Source organism: Balaenoptera acutorostrata, chromosome 3 (genome assembly GCF_949987535.1).
Source record: "Balaenoptera acutorostrata chromosome 3, mBalAcu1.1, whole genome shotgun sequence".
Classification (NCBI taxonomy): Eukaryota; Metazoa; Chordata; class Mammalia; order Artiodactyla; family Balaenopteridae; genus Balaenoptera; species Balaenoptera acutorostrata.
In genome coordinates, this window is record NC_080066.1 from 183,333,996 (window position 1) to 183,350,890 (window position 16,895).

Consider the following 16,895-nt stretch of genomic DNA (forward strand, 5'->3'; position numbering starts at 1 on the left):
TGGACCCGGCGAGTCCGGAGTCCAGGGCGAGGGGCGGGGCTCCTCCGGGTGCTCCAGCCCCGCCCCTTCAGTGAGTCCCCAAGGATCTCCTGCCCTGCTCGGATCACGCTCTGTCGTCGGCTAGGCCCGGGTCGTACCCCAAGGCGGGCGTGGACCAGATGACCTTTCTCGGCCTGTTGGCTTGGGTCCGAGGCCTCCGGGTCCAAGTCCAGGGCTCAGGGGGCGGGGCGCTAGGGGCGGGTCCCAAAGGGGCGGGGTCCCGGGGTGTTTGAAAGGCGAGGACCTGGCGCGACCCACCCAGTCCCGCGCTCCGCTCTGCTCCCGCTCCGCCACCCGCCCCGGACCCGGCGCCACCATGCCCAAGTGCCCCAAGTGCAACAAGGAGGTGTACTTTGGTGAGCGCACTCCACCCCCACCCTCCCCGGCTCGAACTGTGGGTCTCTGGGCCGCCCCACGCGGAAGCGCGGCCCGGGGTCCCCGCCGCGGGGCCGCTCAGGTGGGCCGGGGGTGCAGGGGGACCTGGGGCACCGCCTCGGGGCCACGCCTCAGCCTTGCCCGCGGCCGCCTGGAAGTGCGGGTCGGGACCCCTGCGTCGGACGGCCCTGCATCTCTGTGCCCCGCTGTTTCTCCGGGTCCCGCTTGGTCTCCCGTCTCTGAGTCTCCGCGTCTCTGGGTCTCCCGTCTCCGGGTTCCGCTCTCCAGCCTCCTCTCGCGCGCGCCCTGGGCGGGGACCCCGAGGGGTAGGAAGGAACGCGGGGCTCTGGCCGCCCCTCCCAGCGCTAAGTAGAAACAGACGCGGAAACCGGCGTCCCGGGCGCGAGACCAGGCGCACTCAGATCCCGGGCGCCGCCTTCCTGCCCCGCGCCCCGGGGCCCACCCAGCGGAGGGGCTGGAGGAAGTGGGAAGTCCCCCCGCCTCGCCCCTCAGGCCCCACCGCCGTCACTGGTGCAGAGGCGGAGGGCTCAACCCGGCAGCCCGCCTGGGTCCCGACCCGAGGCCCCCTCGCCTCCTCCTGCAGCCCCACCCAAGCCCTCAGGAGCGCGCTCAGGACCAGCGCCCACCCCCGCTAGTTGGGCGGGACTGGCTGGGGACTGGAGGTGCCCCTCTCCCCCCGTGGGGCACAGGTGCCGCTGAGACCTTGGGTGGGCCACCGGGCATGCGTGGGCGAGGCCTTGAGCAGAGGTGGCTGGAGAAGGTGCTGTGCGACCAGGTGGGTGTGCCCCGTGTCCCTGGAGCAGTGTCTCACCTCACGGGGGTGGTGGGGGGGCATGTCTGTCCCTCTGCAGCTGAGCGGGTGACCTCCCTGGGGAAGGACTGGCATCGCCCTTGCCTGAAGTGTGAGAAATGTGGAAAGACGCTGACCTCGGGGGGTCACGCCGAGGTAGGTGGGGCCTGGAGGGAGGCCGGGGCATGGGGGAGGGGTGACAGGCCCTCACGCGCCTCTCTCTGCAGCATGAAGGCAAGCCCTATTGCAACCACCCCTGCTACGCGGCCACGTTCGGCCCCAAAGGTATGCTCCGCGCAGCCCCCACCTGACCCTGACCTCCACAGCCCCTGGCCACCCCTAACCCGCCCACTGCTTCTCCGCAGGCTTCGGGCGCGGTGGGGCAGAGAGCCACACTTTCAAGTAAACCCAGGTACCCCCCCCCCCATCCACCTCACCCTGCCCAGCCCAGCCAGCCCCGAGAGTGCGGTCCCCCACCCTGAGTGAGGTCCGACCACTCCCGGGGCCTGCACTCACCTCTGTCCCTGTCTCTCTGCACAGGTTTTGGAGACCCCATCCCTGGCTGCCCGCCGGCCACTGCCCCTCTAGGCCGATGGCAGGCCCTCCCCACAGGCACATGGGGCTCCCCTGTAGACCCTCAAGCCCTCAATAAACCCGGACACTTGGAAGACCTACTTGTGTGTGCACTTCACCGGGGGAACGGTGCAGGGGGCTGCGGCTGGGGGCCCTGACGGGCACTTGCTCTCCCTGCTGCAGCCAGCCTTGCTGCCCACTGCCCTGGCGGCGACGGGGGTACTCTGCCGGGGAGCCACCCGGACAGCCCCGCGTTCAGCCCTGCAGACGCCCCAGCCCTCCTGCAGCTCTGGGATTGGCCAGCAGGAACAGGAGGCTGCAGGGTGAATCCGCTGAGCTGGTTCCGTTTTTGAGAAGCTTTGGGGAGCTGTGGTGGGGAGCCCTTGCCTGCCCTCCCCACTTCCTGCCGCTCCACCCTTGTCCCCATCCCCCATCCCCACCCTGCCGGACCGGGCCAGCCGTGCATCCACCCGGACACCACCTGCCTCATCTGCCCCCGTGCCGTGCCCGGGGACTAGCAGGTGGCCGGCTGCCCGATGGGGCCTTTGAGGTGACGACTGGCTGGGCGGCAACGGCTAGGGGCTTTCTGAAAACTCCTGTTTCCGTTCAGGGAGCAGCTGCCGACTGGGCCACCCTCAGAGCCCTCGCCGTTCCCCCCACTGGCCACTCACAGTCCGGCCCTGGCAGACGGCCACCGTCCCAGAGCTCGGCTGATCTAAGGAGCCCAGAGGGGTCATCTCAGCCTTGCATATGGCCTCAGCCCTGCCCCATGGCTTGGCTGGGGGTCCGGCAGGCCTGAGCTGGACAGGCGTGGGGGGCCCCAGGGTGGTGTGTGGGGTCACATGTGCACATGCGTGTGTGTATGTGTGTGTGTGTGTGTGTGTGTGCGTGTGTGAGACTTGGGTGATTCACAGAATTCCAAGGGGTGGGAGCTGGAGTGCTTCTGGGGACAGATGCAATTCAGCCGGGCGAGGCGGGAGCAGAGGATACTAAGTGAGGCCCGGTTTCTCAGTGGTGGGGTGTGGGGGGGTGGAGCTGTCGTCTGGGGGCCCAGCAGCTAAGGGCTTGTGGCCAGAGCAGGCACAGAGTGGGGAGTGGGTGCACCGGAAGGTCCGCACCGAGCTGCTGGGAGGTGGCCCTGAAAAGGCAGCAGAGACCCCTGGCCCCTCCGCCACCGCGTGGCTCACAGTCTGGGTGTGGGGGGCCGACCTGGGGTGAGCGCTTAGAGCGCTGAGCCCCACCGGGAGAGTGGGTCAGCCAGGCCTCAGGCCGGGGAGGAAGGCACTCCGAGCAGAAGACCCAGCAGGGGCAGAGGCCCCGAGAGGGAAAGGGCTTGTCGGGTTCCAGACCCAACGCATCAGGGGCCATGTCGGGCGAAGGCTCCAGGGCGCTATGGCCGGCCTTAGCAGCATGGCCTCTGAGCTGTGGAGACAGAAAGCAGGGCCAGACTGGAGGCCTGTGCTGGTCCCAGCCCCAGCTCAGGAGGGGACTGGAGGGGACGGAAGGTGGGGTGAGGGGCAGACAGCAATGCCCCCGTGCCCGTGGGGGAGGAGGGCTCTCGGGAGGTAAGCTGCCCTGGCGCTTGTCGGGTGGCCACTGAAACAGCCTCCTGGGGTGGGGGTGCCCGGGTCAGAGGCCAAGTTCTGGAGAAGGGGTTAGTTCTGGGGGGACACAGGGAGTGAGCAGCTGCTGTGCCTGAGACGGCGGGGGGCTGGTGCGGTGGGCGGGTGGGGCAGGCAAAGGTGAGGACCAGGCGGAAGGTGGGGGGTCAGGCGTGACCGCACTTCCTGTGGGCTTGGTGAGGGCTGGAGGGGGGCTTGTCTGGGGAGCACTTGAGATCCAGGGAGGCCTGCTTCCTTTCTCTTCATCACTTATCTCTTTCCCTTCTCCTCTCCTTCCCTCACTCTGTCCTCTTTACAGCTTTATTGGGGTATAATTTCATACCGTAAAACTCACCTATGCACATTCGATGCTTTTAAACCAGTTCCCAGAGTTCTGCAACCGTCACCACAATCCAGTTCTAAAACCATTCTCCTTAACCACAGAAATTCCCTCATGCCCATCTGCCGCCACTCCCCAGTCCTGGTCTCTTTCCAGGCCACCACTGACCTGCTTCCTGTCTCTGTACACTTGCTTTTCTGGACACTTCCTATAGATGAAAGGCACCTACAACATAGTGTTCTGCATCTGCCCTCCTCTGTGTCTGCGCTTCCCGGCACTTTGACCCCTATCAGTGGTGCCGAGAGGGCTCCGTCCTAGGGCTGACTGCCCAGCTGGCGGCCTTTCCGGTTGTTTCGGTTTGGCTGTTACGACCAGAGCTGCCTTGAACGTCCGTGAGTGGGAACACGAGTCCTCACGGGTTCCGGGCACTGGCATTGTGGGGTCGTCTGGTAGACTTAAGTCTAGCTCTGAAAGAACCGCCAAACTGCTTTCCAAAGTGGCCGTGCGGATACTCCTTCGAAGGCTGTCTCTTCAATGGCAGGAAGGAGAGGCTGAAGGTGCAGGGCAGAGGGAGGCCGGGGTGGGGTGGGGATGGGGGTAGGGGGTAACGGGGGCTAGCCGTACAGACGATGGACTGGATGGGGAGGGGCCAGGCGGGGTATGCAGGCGTAGGTTTGAAGGGGGAGAGAGTCACCGGCCGTTCGGGAGGAGCACCTGCCCGCGCGCTGCGGGGTTGAGCCGTCGGGGTACGTCCCCCGGTACCCGGGCGCTGGCCCCTGCGTCTCCGGCCTGATACGCGCTGCGGGGTCCCAGAGCTTCCGTAGGCCAGAGAGGGCTTCCGGAGGCGGAGGGTCGCTCCCGCGTGTCGGTGGCGCCTCCCGGCCGCAGGGGGCACCCTGAGTGCCGCCGCTGACCCTCCGGAGGTTGCTAGGCTGCCATTTGGTGCAAGGGGCTGATTGGTGGGGTCCGGACAAGGAGAGTGTCAGGTGTCGCCGCGATTGAGTCGTGGAGGGCGGACCCCGCGAGGCTCTCAACGCCGATTGGTTCCCGACGCACCGGAAATGCCTCCGCACCGGACAGAAAGGACAGCACTCAAACTCCGGGGGCAACGCTCATTGGGCAGGAGCTAGAGGCGTGTCTCAGCCTACTCGGTGGTTGGGCGCGGGCCCAGCAGAGGCGGCACCTGAACGGTGACTGGGCGCCGGGACGCAGCTCTCGCGGGGATTGGACGCGGGGACGCGGCGGCGGCGGCGGCGGCGCGCAATCTGAGGAAGGCGAGTGGAGGCTGCATGGGGCGGCGGCGGCGGCGTCGCCGGGTGGACCCGGCGGACGCGGCCCGGGCCCTGCCCGAGGCCATCGCCGCGTTGAGTCAGACGCTGCCCGCCGGACCCAGCCCCGAGACCTTCCGCCGCGCCAAGTTCGACCGTCCGGAGGCGGTGAGGCCAGCAAGGCAGGCGGCCGGGGCCAGTAGGGCTCCGGGAGGACGCAGGGACGCCGCCAGCCCCGCTGACCGTCGCTCTTTGATCCTCGCAGGCCCCCGCGTTCTGGCGGCTGCTCTTCTGCGTGCTCTCGCCGCAGCCGCCCAACGGCGCCTCGGCCTCATTCTCCCCGGGTAAGCCCCGCCTTCCTGTAAGGCCCGCCTGGTAAGGCTCTGGCCCCGCCCACCCAAAGAGCCCCGCCCACTGCACGACCCGTGAGACAGCCCTCCATAAGGCCCCGCCCACTGCCCCGCCTCCCCGATGAGACCCCCCCCCCCCCCCCCACCGTGTGAGCCCTGCCCCTTCCCGCCTCCAGGTTAGGTCCCAATGCCCCTGCTAGTCCCTTCCAAGCATGGTCTCTGCTCTGCGTCCCGCGGGGGTCCCTTAGGAGTCTGGGTAGTGTCACCTCCAGTGGGTGTCCCCCCTGAGCTGGCGTCTCCTACCGCAGAGGCCCAGGTCCGCTCTGTGAAGTTGGCGCTGCGCACCCAGGGCTACCCTAGGCGGGCCCTGGCACAGCTCCCGGACGACGGCTCCCAGGGCGGCCGCGAGCTGCTGCTGGCCCTGGCCTGGCTCCTGGCCCGCGAGCCCCTGCCCGAGCGGCTGCTGGCCCAGAACCGCGTGCAGCTGGGCGACGAGATGCACGTGTGCGAGGTGGGTGAGGGATGAGTGTGAGCCGCGCCCAGCCCGGGCGGGAATCCTGGGTGGGCACCGGACCGGCGGAGTCAGCCCTGTGGGGGTCAGTGTTGCTGCCCCGAATGCCCGGGTGAGCACACGGAGGCAGGTCAGGGCCAGGGGCGTGCCCACAGGCTCTTTACCCACCTCTTCCTGGCACCTCCGGGATCTCTTGACTCTCACTCCCAGGGGCTTCCTTTCTCTTTCCCCTTCGTGGTCTATGCCTGGGGTGTGGGAGCAGTGCGTGACCCTTGCCCCCTCCCCAGTGCGAGGCCCTGGCCAGCCCTGGCCCTCCTGCCCCCAGTGTGGAAGCAGACGGCTGTGTGGACATCCGCCACCTGCAGTGGCTGATGGGAAAGCTGCGGTTCCGGTGGCGAAACCTGATGGCCAGTCAGCAGGAGCAGTGCGCCCTCCTGGGCAAGGTAGTGCCACGCGTGCGTTGTCCACCCAGGGGCAGTTGTCCTCTGCTGTATAGGCCTGTCCAGCATTCCCATCTCAGGCTGGGGCCCAGCCTTTGGCTGAATGTGGGCGGCCTTCCCAGGCCTGGCTGGGGGCTGACCTGTTGGGCACAGCCTGGGGTGGCCTGACCCTAGGGCTCCAGGTTGTCCAGGAGGGGGCCTAGAGCAGGTATTGCGGGACATCTATGGGGCAGGGAATCAGGGGGGCGGGGAACCTGCAGGGTCAACCTTCCTGTCCCCAGAACTCCCCAGAAGCTTCAGACTCTGTCACTGAGCACCAGAGTGGGCCCTGGGGAGCCACTGCTGCCTGAACACGAGTTGGCGAGGAAGGCACGCCCTTCCACCGCATCCTGGGTGTGGGCTCACGGGCGGTGGGCAGCTCCTGCGGGCTTCCGGAAGGCTGGTAGGGCTCAGCTGTGGGGGGCACTGGTGTCCCCACAGGTCCAGTGCATGGTCTGAGCTGAGCGGTGGCTGGGCAGGTGGCCCAGGGCTCGCACCAGCGCAGGGCTCTCTGGTGCTAGAACCCCCCGCCTTGCGCTCTGCCCCTGGGAGAGGGTCTTTTGCTCAGCTAGCGTTTCTTGGGACCCCTCACTGCCTCTTGTCTGGGCTCCAGCTGCTCCTCTGTGTGGGACATGCCCACCAGTTAACCCCCCTGCTGCCTTCAGGCCTTGCCTTGCTGGGGTGCCCTCCCTGTGTCTGTGTCCCTGCCACTGGCCTCACTGAACCACTGAGCCTGTCCAGAGGCTGTTTCTGCCACCACATGGGCCTGGCACTTGATGAGCTGCAGGGGAAGCAAGGGCGCCCCACTCTACCTATACTGCACCCCTGGGAGCTGGGTGGGGTGCTCCTCCGTCTGCATGGGCCTCCTGGTGGGTACTGGGCCCCGGGCCAACCTCCCAGCAGTGCTGGCTACTCTCCTGGGCCCGACCCTCTCTGAACCCTTGTTTCCTTGTCTGTAAGGTCCTTGCCTAGCGCTGTCGGGGGGGAGGCACCCACCTTCTCAGCCTGGGGTCTGCACTGCCTGTTTCAGATCCACTCATATACCCGTGGCTGCCACAGCGACCGCAGCCTTGGCCACCTGTCTGTTACCGAAACGGAGCTGCTCAGAGACCCGGAGGGTGGCCGGCAGGTGAGGGCTGGTGGGACCAAGGTGGGCGTGGCCCAAGGTGAGAAGGAGCCTGGGAGGGTGGGGGACCCAGACAGCGGAGCAGCTTTGAGCTGTGGGTGTTAGCCAAGCTCACCATCTTTTTTAAAAAATATTTATTTATTTATTTATTTATTTATTTATTTATTTATTTATGGCCGCGTTGGGTCTTTGCTGCTGCATGCAGGCTTTCTCTAGTTGTGGCGAGCAGGGGCTGGCTACTCTTCGTTGCGGTGCGCGGGCTTCTCATTTCAGTGGCTTCTCTTGCTGCGGAGCACGGGCTCTAGGCACGCGGGCTCAGTAGTTGTGGCACGCGGGCTCAGTAGTTGTGGCACACGGGCTCAGTAGTTGTGGCTTGCAGGGTCCAGAGCGCAGGCTCAGTAGTTGTGGCGCACGGGCTTAGTTGCTCTGCAACATGTGGGGTCTTCCCGCACCAGGGCTCGAACCCGTGTCCCCTGCGTTGGCAGGTGGATTCTTAACCACTGCGCCACCAGGAAGTTCCTGTTTTTTTTTTTTTTTTTTAATATTTATTTTATTCATTTGGCTGTGCTGGGTCTTAGTTGCAGCATGTGAGATCTTTGTTGTGGCGTGCAGGATCTTCATTGCGGCATGCGGATCCTTAGTTGCGGCATGTGGGCTCTTTAGTTGCAGCACGCGGGATCTAGTTCCCCGACAAGGGATTGAGCCTGGGCCCCCTGCCTTGGGAGCGCAGAGTCTTACCCACCGGACCACCAGGGAAGTCCCCAAGCTCACCCCCTTGCCTAAGCAGGAGACGCGTGCAGCCTCAGGGCCTCTCTTGCCCCCTGGAGCAGCCAGTGCTGCTGTGTGTGTGTGCACGGGGCTGGGTACACTTTGGGCCGTGGGAAGAGTACAGGTGTCTGGGCCGGGCTGGCAGCCAGCCGAGGGGGGCCACTGGAATTAAGGAAGACTGCTCAAGGGTCCGAGCTGATGGTGTGGGTGCCTTGAGCCTCGGCATGTGTCACCTGTTGATGGGGGAGGTGGGGGTTGGCGCTGCCCCACACTCTGCTGACCTTCTTTTCAGGAGCCCCCACCCATCATCACTGTTTCCTTCCCTTGGGCTCACCTGGCCAGTGGGTCCTTGGACAGGCCCAAGGCTGGCCATTACTTGAGTGCTGGGCTCTGGCTCGTCCAGAGTGTGAGGCTGGCAGTGCCTTGTCCTGGAGCACTTGGCTGGGTAGGAGGGCTGAGGCTCAGGGCAGGCCCAGCAGATCCCAGCTGTAGAGCTGCATGCTCCTAGGGGGTCTGCATCCCCATTGTGGGGTCAGGGCGGCCACCTGGGGATGCCTTCCTGGCCCTCGGTGCCTGCCCAGCCTGCGTTCCTGGCTGGCTTTACCTGGGCAAGGCTGTGCTTGGCCCTCAAGGAGCTGAGGCAGCATCTGGGCGTACTGAGATGCCCTGTCCCCTTTCAGGGGTGACTCAGCGAGGCCCTGGCCCCCTGCCCCTGGTCCCCTCCCTGGTCTGAGCAGAGCAGAGGCTGTGCCAGCTCCAGCCCGGTGCTGCCTGGGACCCCAGCCTCTGTGGGGGACCTGGGCGGGTACGGCCCCCATCCTCCTGGAGGGTGGTGCATGTTGGTGCCACAGGATCGAAAACGGCGTGGCCAGGTGGATGGGGAGCTGGTGGCAGCCTGGACCAGCCGACCTGAAGGGGCTGCACTCTCGGGATGGGTCCCAGAAGCTCCTGGAATGACCTCTTGTTGCCGTGTCAGTGGCCAGGCATGCTGTGGAGTGGCTGGGTAGCATCCTTGGTTATTTGCTGGCCCTGTAGTCTTCTTATATTGTGGCTTGGGGCGCGGGGGTGTGGACACCCTCTGGGACTGTTCTTGGGAACTGAGTAAGCTGCTCTTCTTACTGGCCAGCAGGTGTGTGTGTGTGTGTGTGTGTGTGTGTGTGTGTGTGTGTGTGTGTGTGTGTGTGTGTGTGTGTGTGTGTGTGTGTGTGTGTGTGTGTGTGTGTGTGTGTGTGTGTGTGTGTGTGTGTGTGTGTGTGTGTGTGTGTGTGTGTGTGGGTGTGTGTGGTGTCGGCATGTGGGCTCCACCCTCCCATGTCCGCAGCCCTCCCCCAGACCACAGGGCGATTCTCACCGCAGGCCTGCCTTCACCCTGCTCCACTGGCCATGGGCTGGGCCCTTGGCCTGGTGTTCAAGGCCACCCCCATCTCGCCCCCTGGCCCGGGAGCCCCTTGTCCAGCTATGTGCATCCCCTGGTTGCCTGGCAGGCACGCTGGTGTGCGTGGCACGGGCACCAGCCTCTGTGAATGGAGGCCTGGCAGGGCTCTTGTCCGCCGACAGGGCAGCTGCCGGCTCTGGCCGTTTGTCCCGGCCCCAGAGCACACTCCTGGGCTCCCTTCTAGGAGGAGCGGTGCCGGAGGCTGAGTCACTGTGCTGGCTGCTGTGTTCAGAGAGGAGCACAGCGGCTGCCGGCCGGGGCCATCCCAGTGGGGCCCATCTGTCTCTCCGCAGATTGCCGTGGGCCCTTGGGGTGGACCGTGCCTGGCCTTGCCCCTGTCTGGCTTCCCGAGGCCGCAGTGGCCTCGGCAGGTGGGGCGGGAGCATGTGCCCGTGCACTGGACTGCGGGGTCTGCAGGTGTGGGGCTGTTTGGGCCGTGCCTGCAGGGCGGGGCCGGGGGGCTGCGCGGCTGTGTTCTCCACCCTGGTCCCCGGCCTGTCCTCTGTCGCCTCCAAGCTGGGCGCCGTGCAGCCTCTGCCCTGCCTTCGGGCTCCAGGGGACTACAGAGAGGGATTCCCAGAACCCGCCAGTCTCCCCCATCCGGGGCCTCCCCGTACGCCCAAAGCCTCCGGGGTGCAGCCCTCAGTCAGCGGGGGATGTGGGGTGGAGTCCCAAGTGAGGGGGCAGCAGGACTCAGCCCCCGACCCCGCGGGACCCACGCTTGTGGGGGGCCTGGGGGATCACTGGTGTGGTCAGAGGCTTGGTAGGCTTGGCCTGCTTGTGCTGGAGGCGCGGCTGCCCTGCAGGGAGGTGGCTCCGCCCGCGGGTGGGCCGGGTGAGCCCGGGGGGCCGAGGCGACTGAGCCAGAGATGGTGGGCGGGGTGGGCAGGGTCCCGGGAGCATTGGGTTCTCTGACTCTGCGGCCTTAATGGTTTGCATTGCAGCTGCTGCGGAGGCTGCAGAGGGAGAACGCACGGCTGCAGGCGGCCCTCGAGTGGCGGCGCCGGGAGCTGGTCTTCTGGCAGTGGATGGTCAGGAAGCGTGCCACCCACCTCCTGACCCTCCCCTCCCCTCCCCTCCCCTCGTCTGACCGCAGCAGCCCTGGGGTGGTGGTGGGGTCTTCCCATTTTCCAGACAGGAAGAGAAGTCTCAGGGAAGCCCCCCACACCCAGCCCTGAAGCCGGTTTCACACCCAGGCCTGTGGGTTTTGTGTGTGTGTCTCTTTCCAGATGTCTGTCTGTCCCATCACCACCCTTCCCAGCTCCTGGGGAGGCCCAGACTTCTCAGGGGCCTTGGCCTTCCGGAAGCCTGGCCTTTGTGCCTCCCTGGCATCCAGGCCCACCGGGGTGAGGGCCACTGTCCAGCTCGCGCTGCGACCCGAGGGCGGGAAGTGACCCTGGGCCTCTGTCCCTCCCGGCTGGGGAGCTGGGCCTCTGGTTGTGAGGCCCGGGCCTGCCGCCCACCCTCTCACTTGGGGTCCCTCTCTGCAGGACACGGTCCTGGACGCCTGCCCCCCTGAGGCCTCACAGCCCACGTTTCTGCCCAGGATCCCCACGCCAGGGGCTGGAGCGTTGGAGCCCCTGGTGCGGGAGCTGCAGGCCCTGCAGGGAGAGCTGCGAGAGGCGGTGGAGGCCCGGCGGGAGGCCTGGGAGGCCGGGGTGAGGACTTAGGGCCCTGGCCCGGGCTGTGCTCGACAGGGGGCTCCCACGGGGGGACTTGCACCTTTTGGTCTGCTTGGAAGAGGGGTGGGCTCACCTGCCAGACTCCCCCGCCGCCCCACCCTGGCCACCCTGATGGAGGTCTGTTCGTTATCCCAGGGCGGTTTTGGTGTCGTCCCTGCTGGCTTCCGCTCACACCCTGTGGCCTTTTGAACCTGCTGGTGGACATGCCCCAACCCCACCTGGGCGCCACCCTCCTCTCTCCATGAGCAGGCCTGGGCGAGCGCCGGGTTTGTGGCTGTGAACAGTGGGCCACGCGCGCTGCATTGATTTCCTTTTTCTGAAGCATCGTAGAGCAAACTGCAGGCGTGGTTTTCCCCTCAGATACCCCTGGGGAGCACGGGTGTTTCCTGGGGGCCTGCAGCGTGGCTCGTTCAGGCCCTGCACGGCCGTGTCCCCTCCGGCCGGGCCAAGCTGGAGCCCCCTGCCCTCTTGGGCAGTGACAGCGGAAGCATCGGTGACGTTTGCAGGCAGTTTCTCAAAAGAAGTGGGGCTGGTGCTTGTCCGGGCTCAGGGCTCTTTGTGCTTCCTTGTTGCGAACCACGGAGCAGTGCCCACTGAGGGTCGGGGTCAGGGGCAGGGCCGTTCCCTGGGGACACCGAGGGCACAGCCTCTTGGCGCTCCCTGCTGCCTGCAGGGTCTCTGGGATGGGCCTGCCCTGCGGGCCAGAGGTGTCCTCACCAGGTCGTGTCCTCGGCCTGGCGTCCCCTTAGCCTGGCGTCCCCTTGGGTCAGGGCCACCCCATGCCACCCCTCTGCGAGGGCGGTGGGAGAGTGGGAAGCCGATAGAGCAGAGGACATGCTGACTCCGCCTGGAGTGGTGGGTGGGATTGGGGGTGGGTGCCCCGAGGGTCTGCACTCTGGGCTCTGAGCAGACCCTGCAGGACTTGGCCTGCTGGGGGCAGCCAGGCCCACTCCCCCTGCAATGCCGTGGTGAAAGAGCTGGGCCTGCAGCTGGGTGGTCCTGAGGGCTCAGGCCCTGCAGGGCTGTCGGGGGTGATCGGGCTGCTGGCCCTGTCCCCGGGGCCCCAGGGCCTCTGGCTTAGGGCTCAGATGCTCGGTGAGGGTGACGGAGCCTGGAGGGGCCAGGCCTTAGGGCTGGCGCTGGAGTTGGTCCCCCGTTCCTGGGAGCAATGGGCTCTGGGCACTGGGAGGGGCCGCAGGACTGCTGGGGGCTGGGCTCAGGGCTCGGGGAGAGCTGAGGGCCCTGAGCCGGGGTCCTGGTGAGACTGGTCACCCTCGGCTCACTTGCCATGTCCCCTGTGCAGGTTGGAGGCCGTGGGCCCGAGTGGAGCGCCGTGAGGACGGCCTTGCGGGAGGCCGTGGGGCAGGACCTGGCAGCTCTGCGGCGGGCCTGCGAGCGAAGCGGCAGCCTGGCCCAGCCCCACGGGCCCCGCCGGCTGGTGAGGACTGAGGCTGGGGCGCCCAGGGGCCCAGGCCTGCGGGCCCCTGAGGTGATTGAGGCGCTGAGGAGCCGGGAGGCCCACCTGGAGGTGGTGCTGCGCCGGCTCCAGGGCCAGTGTCGACAGGAGCTGGCCAGGCTGGTGGGAGCCCTGCCTGGCCTCGTCTGGATCCTGCCACCGGGACGCTGACGCTCCCTTCTCCAGGGGGCACCCCCCACCCCCACCCCTCAGCCTGGCTGGGCCTTGGAGGGGCAGATTCCAGGCCGGGTAGCTGCAGGGGTGACACAGACACAGCACCGGTGGTACAGGCACGCTGGGCCCCGGGCCCCGGGTCCCCACTTGGGGCAGTACCCAGCCCCGCGGCCTGCAGCGCTGGGGGCAGGCCCGTTGTGGTGGCCGTGGGCATTCAGGATCTGGAGAAGACCCGGAAGTAAATTGTGGAGGCCTTCTTGCAGGGCTGAGGCTCTAGCTGTCCCTCCGCCACCCGTCCAGGTCTCTGTCTGGTGAGGCGGTGCTCCCCTCAGGCCCAGGGCGAGGGGTCCCTGGGCAGTGGTGGCTGAGGCTGGGCCGGTCCAGGGCTGCCCAGGTGCTGGACGGACAGGCGTGGCCTGCAGCACAGGGTGGGCGTCAGGGCCCCGGGGGATGCAGTGTCCTGGGTGCGCCCTTGGAGCCCTCATCCTGGGCTCCCTTTGTGCACCCCACCTGGGCCACGCCTGTGCCTGGTGTGCGTGTGGGTGTGCGTGCGTGTCTGTGTTGGGCAGGGACGCCTGATGGGAACCTCGGGTGGGGGGGACTCTGCTCCGTTCCTGGGGGTGGTGCCCGCGGGGGGAGGGGGAGGCCACTGTGGACAGAGCGGGCTTTGTTCCCGAGACTGCTCCGGGAGCTGGGCTCCGCCCTGACAAAGAGCCATCTGTGTCCGGAGAATGTGCCCCGAGCCTGCCAGAGCAGGCCCCTCTCCTTCCCAGGAGGCTTGGCTTCTTGGCACCTGCCCCGTCCCCCTCCCGCCAGCGGACATGGCCTCAGCCCGGCCTCCCTTGCCGGGCTCCCCTCTCCCCCAGGGTGCTCCACCCTGACCTGCTGCCGGCCAGCTTAGGCCCCAGGGCCCAGCCACAACGCCTTCTCATTGGCCTTTGCTGTCCGCTTGGGGAGTGCTGGCTCATGCCCAGGGGCACCGGCTCCTCTGGGCCATTCTGGACCTCCTTTGTCTCGGGTTGGGGCACACCTGTGGTGCCTCCGCACTGGCCTCGGGAGCACTGACCAGACCGGGGGGCGAGCCAGCTCCCCCTTCAGGAGTGCCCCCCCTGACCCTCTCCTCACAGGCTGGCCCTAGAGAGCCTCTGGCCCGAGCCCCTCCCTCCAAGGCCTGGCCCCCTTCTCCTAGCCCCTCTATGGGCTCCCTGCTTGCTCCAGTTGGGTCCAGGGCACATGGGACTTAGGCCCGCGCCTGCGGCCCTCGCGTGTTTAAAGGCACTTCTGGACCCCCTGCTGCCGTCCTCCTGACTGCCCCACGGGGCAAGTCCACTGAAAACTCCCTGCCTTCTGTGGACTCCCTGAAGCCGGGATGGCCACTGGCCCTCAGGAACTTAAGTTTTAGAAACTCAAATGTAAAGTCTGCGTTACGGAGCTGTCACTTCTCAGACTGATCTGTAGATTCAGTACAATTCAATCAAAACCACAAGCGTGTCTGTGTGTCTGTGGGACCTGGGCTGGTGATTCTGAAACACGAGGTGGAACCCGCCCGAGAGGCCAAGCTTGGGGGGAGTGGAGCCGTCCGCGATGACCCCGCAAGGCAGGAGCTTTCCAAGGCTGCAGGGAGCAGGCGTGGGCCCTGGGGTTTGGCTCCTACTGTTGCCGTGGTAAGTTAGCGCTTGTAAGTTAGTGGCTCACGGCCCTGATCCTGCCGTTCTGTGGGGCTGAGGTCTGGTGGGCAGGCAGGAGGCCCCGGGGAGAATCCACTGTGGACCTCAGGCCTCACACGAGCTGTCATCTCCAACACTCCCCAGCCCTGCGGCCACTGCAGTCCCCTTCTGCATGTGACATGACAGGTTCACAGGCCTGACCCCAGGGCTCAGACCCTGCCCACCAACCCCAGACCCACGGGACAGACGGGGTGTGGGGCAGCGTGGGCCCACGTGTGCACTGGAGGCTGGCCTGGCTGCATGTGTGAGGACTGCACGCTGGGCTGCAGGGTTCCCCACCGACCCACAGACACAGCCCTGCAGGAGGTGAGGATGCCACGCTCCCCTCTGGAGTGGCTTCCTAAGACCACAGTAAGTCACTGCATCAAGACTAGAAACTTGTTCATTAAGAGACACCGTAAAGACAGTGGAAAGGCAAGCCTGAGCAAGCGGGAGAGTGTATCGCAACACCTGTAGCCCGTAAAGAACTGGTGTGGAGCAGATAGGGCCGTCAGCCCAGGGGCAGACACTGCAGAGAAGAGGAAACAGGAAATCAGATAAGTCAAGATGTTCGCCTTTGCTGTAGCCAGGGACGTGCAGGTGCCCTGTGTGGCCGCAGGTGGGCGGGGCACCGGGAAGGGGGTGGGGCTGGATTCGAACTACCCCCCGGGAAGCACACGGGCACGTCTTGTGAGAGGCGCCCCCCCAACCCCGGAATCGCGGGGGCAGGAGTGGATGTGGGAGGTCTCTGCCGTCCGCCACGGGGAGTGGGTGAGGGAGTGACGGGGACGGCCGGCTGGCCACACTGCAGCGGCCTCCTGGGATCCGGAGTCAAAAACTCTTGAGTCTTCTAGAAAACACAGGCATGTCGCAGAAGACGACACACAGGGAGATCTTAAAAAAGCAAAACAGCCATGACTGGGGTAGGGAAGGGATTCTCGTCTGTGGGTAAGTTTGGGACAGCGGGGCTGCCTCGCGGGGCTTTGTGGTTGTGGGTTTATTAACGGTTCCCACTCGCCCCCAGGGCACCTGTCCTTTGGGTGTGTCAACCGTGAGGTCAGAAATCGAGGAGCCAGTCCAGGTGCCTTCCCGCGGCCAGACCGCTCTGCCTCCTGTGCTCGGGCTCTTGTTCTGTCACCTCCACCTTCACGGTCCTTTTGGTGCCCTACCCCACTACCCACCTGCTGGCCTCCCTCTCCCTTGTCCTTGTCTGCATTGGTCGACCTTGGCTTGACCTTGGCTTGGGGGGCGTGGCTGGCTGGTCAGGACTGAGGCCCCCCGGGCCCACCTGCAGCCTGAGGGGTATTCCCCGGGGCCTGCTGAAGTTCAGGTTGGGGTGGGCAGGAGCATCTCTCAGCGGCATTTAGGAGACAATCCCTGTTGGCGGGGCACCGTTGACGACCTTGGTCCATAGGCCCCGGCACCCGTGTCCTTGCCTGTGGGTGTGGCTGGTGGCCATGAAGTCGTGCCTCTGGAGCTCCGGGGCCCCCAACTGGGTCCTGGGTGCTGAGAGCAGCTGGGCGCCGGCCTCTCTGTCCTTCTTGGCCGAGCCGGGCTGTTCCTCCTCTCATCCATCAGCCAGGATTCCCGAGGTGCCCAACGTGTGCCCGCCCCGGGGCTGGGGGAGAGCAAACACCATAAACGAATGTGCATCAGGGGGCGATGGCCCTGGCCGTGCGGGGTCGGGGCGCGAGGTGACAGAGGGTGGTGGTCAGAGGAGGCCTGCCCAGACGGTAAAGGAGGGGAGGAGAGGGTGCTGAGTGTCCCACCCAGGAGGGTGGTCCAGGCAAAGGAAATGGGGTGCTTATGCGGGGGCTGCATGGGGGGAGTCTGGGAGGGGGTAGGACATGAGCTCAGAGGTGGGGTCGCAGAGGGGCAGGGGCTGCAGGCTTTTGTGCCCCAGGTCAGGATTTCGGAGTTTCTTCTGAGCGGGGTCGGGGCACCGTTCAGGGCCAGGTCCTGTCTTCGTTCCAAAAGGCCCCGTCTGCCCCTGGCGGGAGAGCTTCTGGGGTTCAGCGAGAAGGCGGGTGAGGGGTGTTGGGCTGGGGCCTGGTGGACTCTGGTAGATTTGGGGCCTGGGATCTGTTGCTCTCTTGGCTGTGGGGCTTGTGAGCTGGTGGCTCCTCTTTTAAGTTGTTTTTCTTCTTACCATCTTTATTTACAATTCCCAAGTTTTTTCCTTCCCTTTTAGGGACAATTTT

General features: G+C 66.1%; 2 protein-coding genes across 3 annotated transcripts; both read left to right on the forward strand.

The window, feature by feature from the left end:
• The first annotated feature begins 240 nt into the window (after positions 1-240).
• On the forward strand, positions 241-1,899 carry CRIP1 (cysteine rich protein 1). Its single transcript, XM_057543172.1, has 5 exons — positions 241-395; positions 1,287-1,381; positions 1,453-1,510; positions 1,591-1,637; positions 1,766-1,899. Exons 1-4 carry the CDS (start codon positions 356-358, stop codon positions 1,629-1,631), a joined length of 234 nt encoding a protein of 77 aa, XP_057399155.1. The 5' UTR covers positions 241-355; the 3' UTR covers positions 1,632-1,637; positions 1,766-1,899.
• Positions 1,900-4,358: 2,459 nt separating this feature from the next.
• Positions 4,359-16,504, forward strand: TEDC1 (tubulin epsilon and delta complex 1). Of its 2 annotated transcripts, XM_057543167.1 has the most exons (8): positions 4,360-5,175; positions 5,273-5,351; positions 5,666-5,868; positions 6,156-6,311; positions 7,378-7,476; positions 10,621-10,707; positions 11,167-11,334; positions 12,662-16,504. In XM_057543167.1, exons 1-8 carry the CDS (start codon positions 5,029-5,031, stop codon positions 12,983-12,985), a joined length of 1,263 nt encoding a protein of 420 aa, XP_057399150.1. In that variant the 5' UTR covers positions 4,360-5,028; the 3' UTR covers positions 12,986-16,504. The 2 variants fall into 2 exon arrangements, with proteins under 2 accessions (XP_057399151.1, XP_057399150.1); XM_057543168.1 differs by lacking the exon at positions 7,378-7,476 and having other exon boundaries at positions 4,359-5,175.
• Positions 16,505-16,895: the final 391 nt, after the last annotated feature.

Coding starts and splice junctions, on each gene's coding strand:
- TEDC1 (XM_057543167.1), top strand. CDS start 5,029: ATGGGGCGGCGGCGGCGGCGTCGCCGGGTGGACCCGGCGGACGCGGCC. Junction 5,352..5,665: donor CTCGGCCTCATTCTCCCCGG/GTAAGCCCCGCC, acceptor CTCCTACCGCAG/AGGCCCAGGTCCGCTCTGTG. Junction 11,335..12,661: donor GGGAGGCCTGGGAGGCCGGG/GTGAGGACTTAG, acceptor TCCCCTGTGCAG/GTTGGAGGCCGTGGGCCCGA.
- CRIP1 (XM_057543172.1), top strand. CDS start 356: ATGCCCAAGTGCCCCAAGTGCAACAAGGAGGTGTACTTTG. Junction 1,382..1,452: donor CCTCGGGGGGTCACGCCGAG/GTAGGTGGGGCC, acceptor CTCTCTCTGCAG/CATGAAGGCAAGCCCTATTG. Junction 1,511..1,590: donor GGCCACGTTCGGCCCCAAAG/GTATGCTCCGCG, acceptor GCTTCTCCGCAG/GCTTCGGGCGCGGTGGGGCA.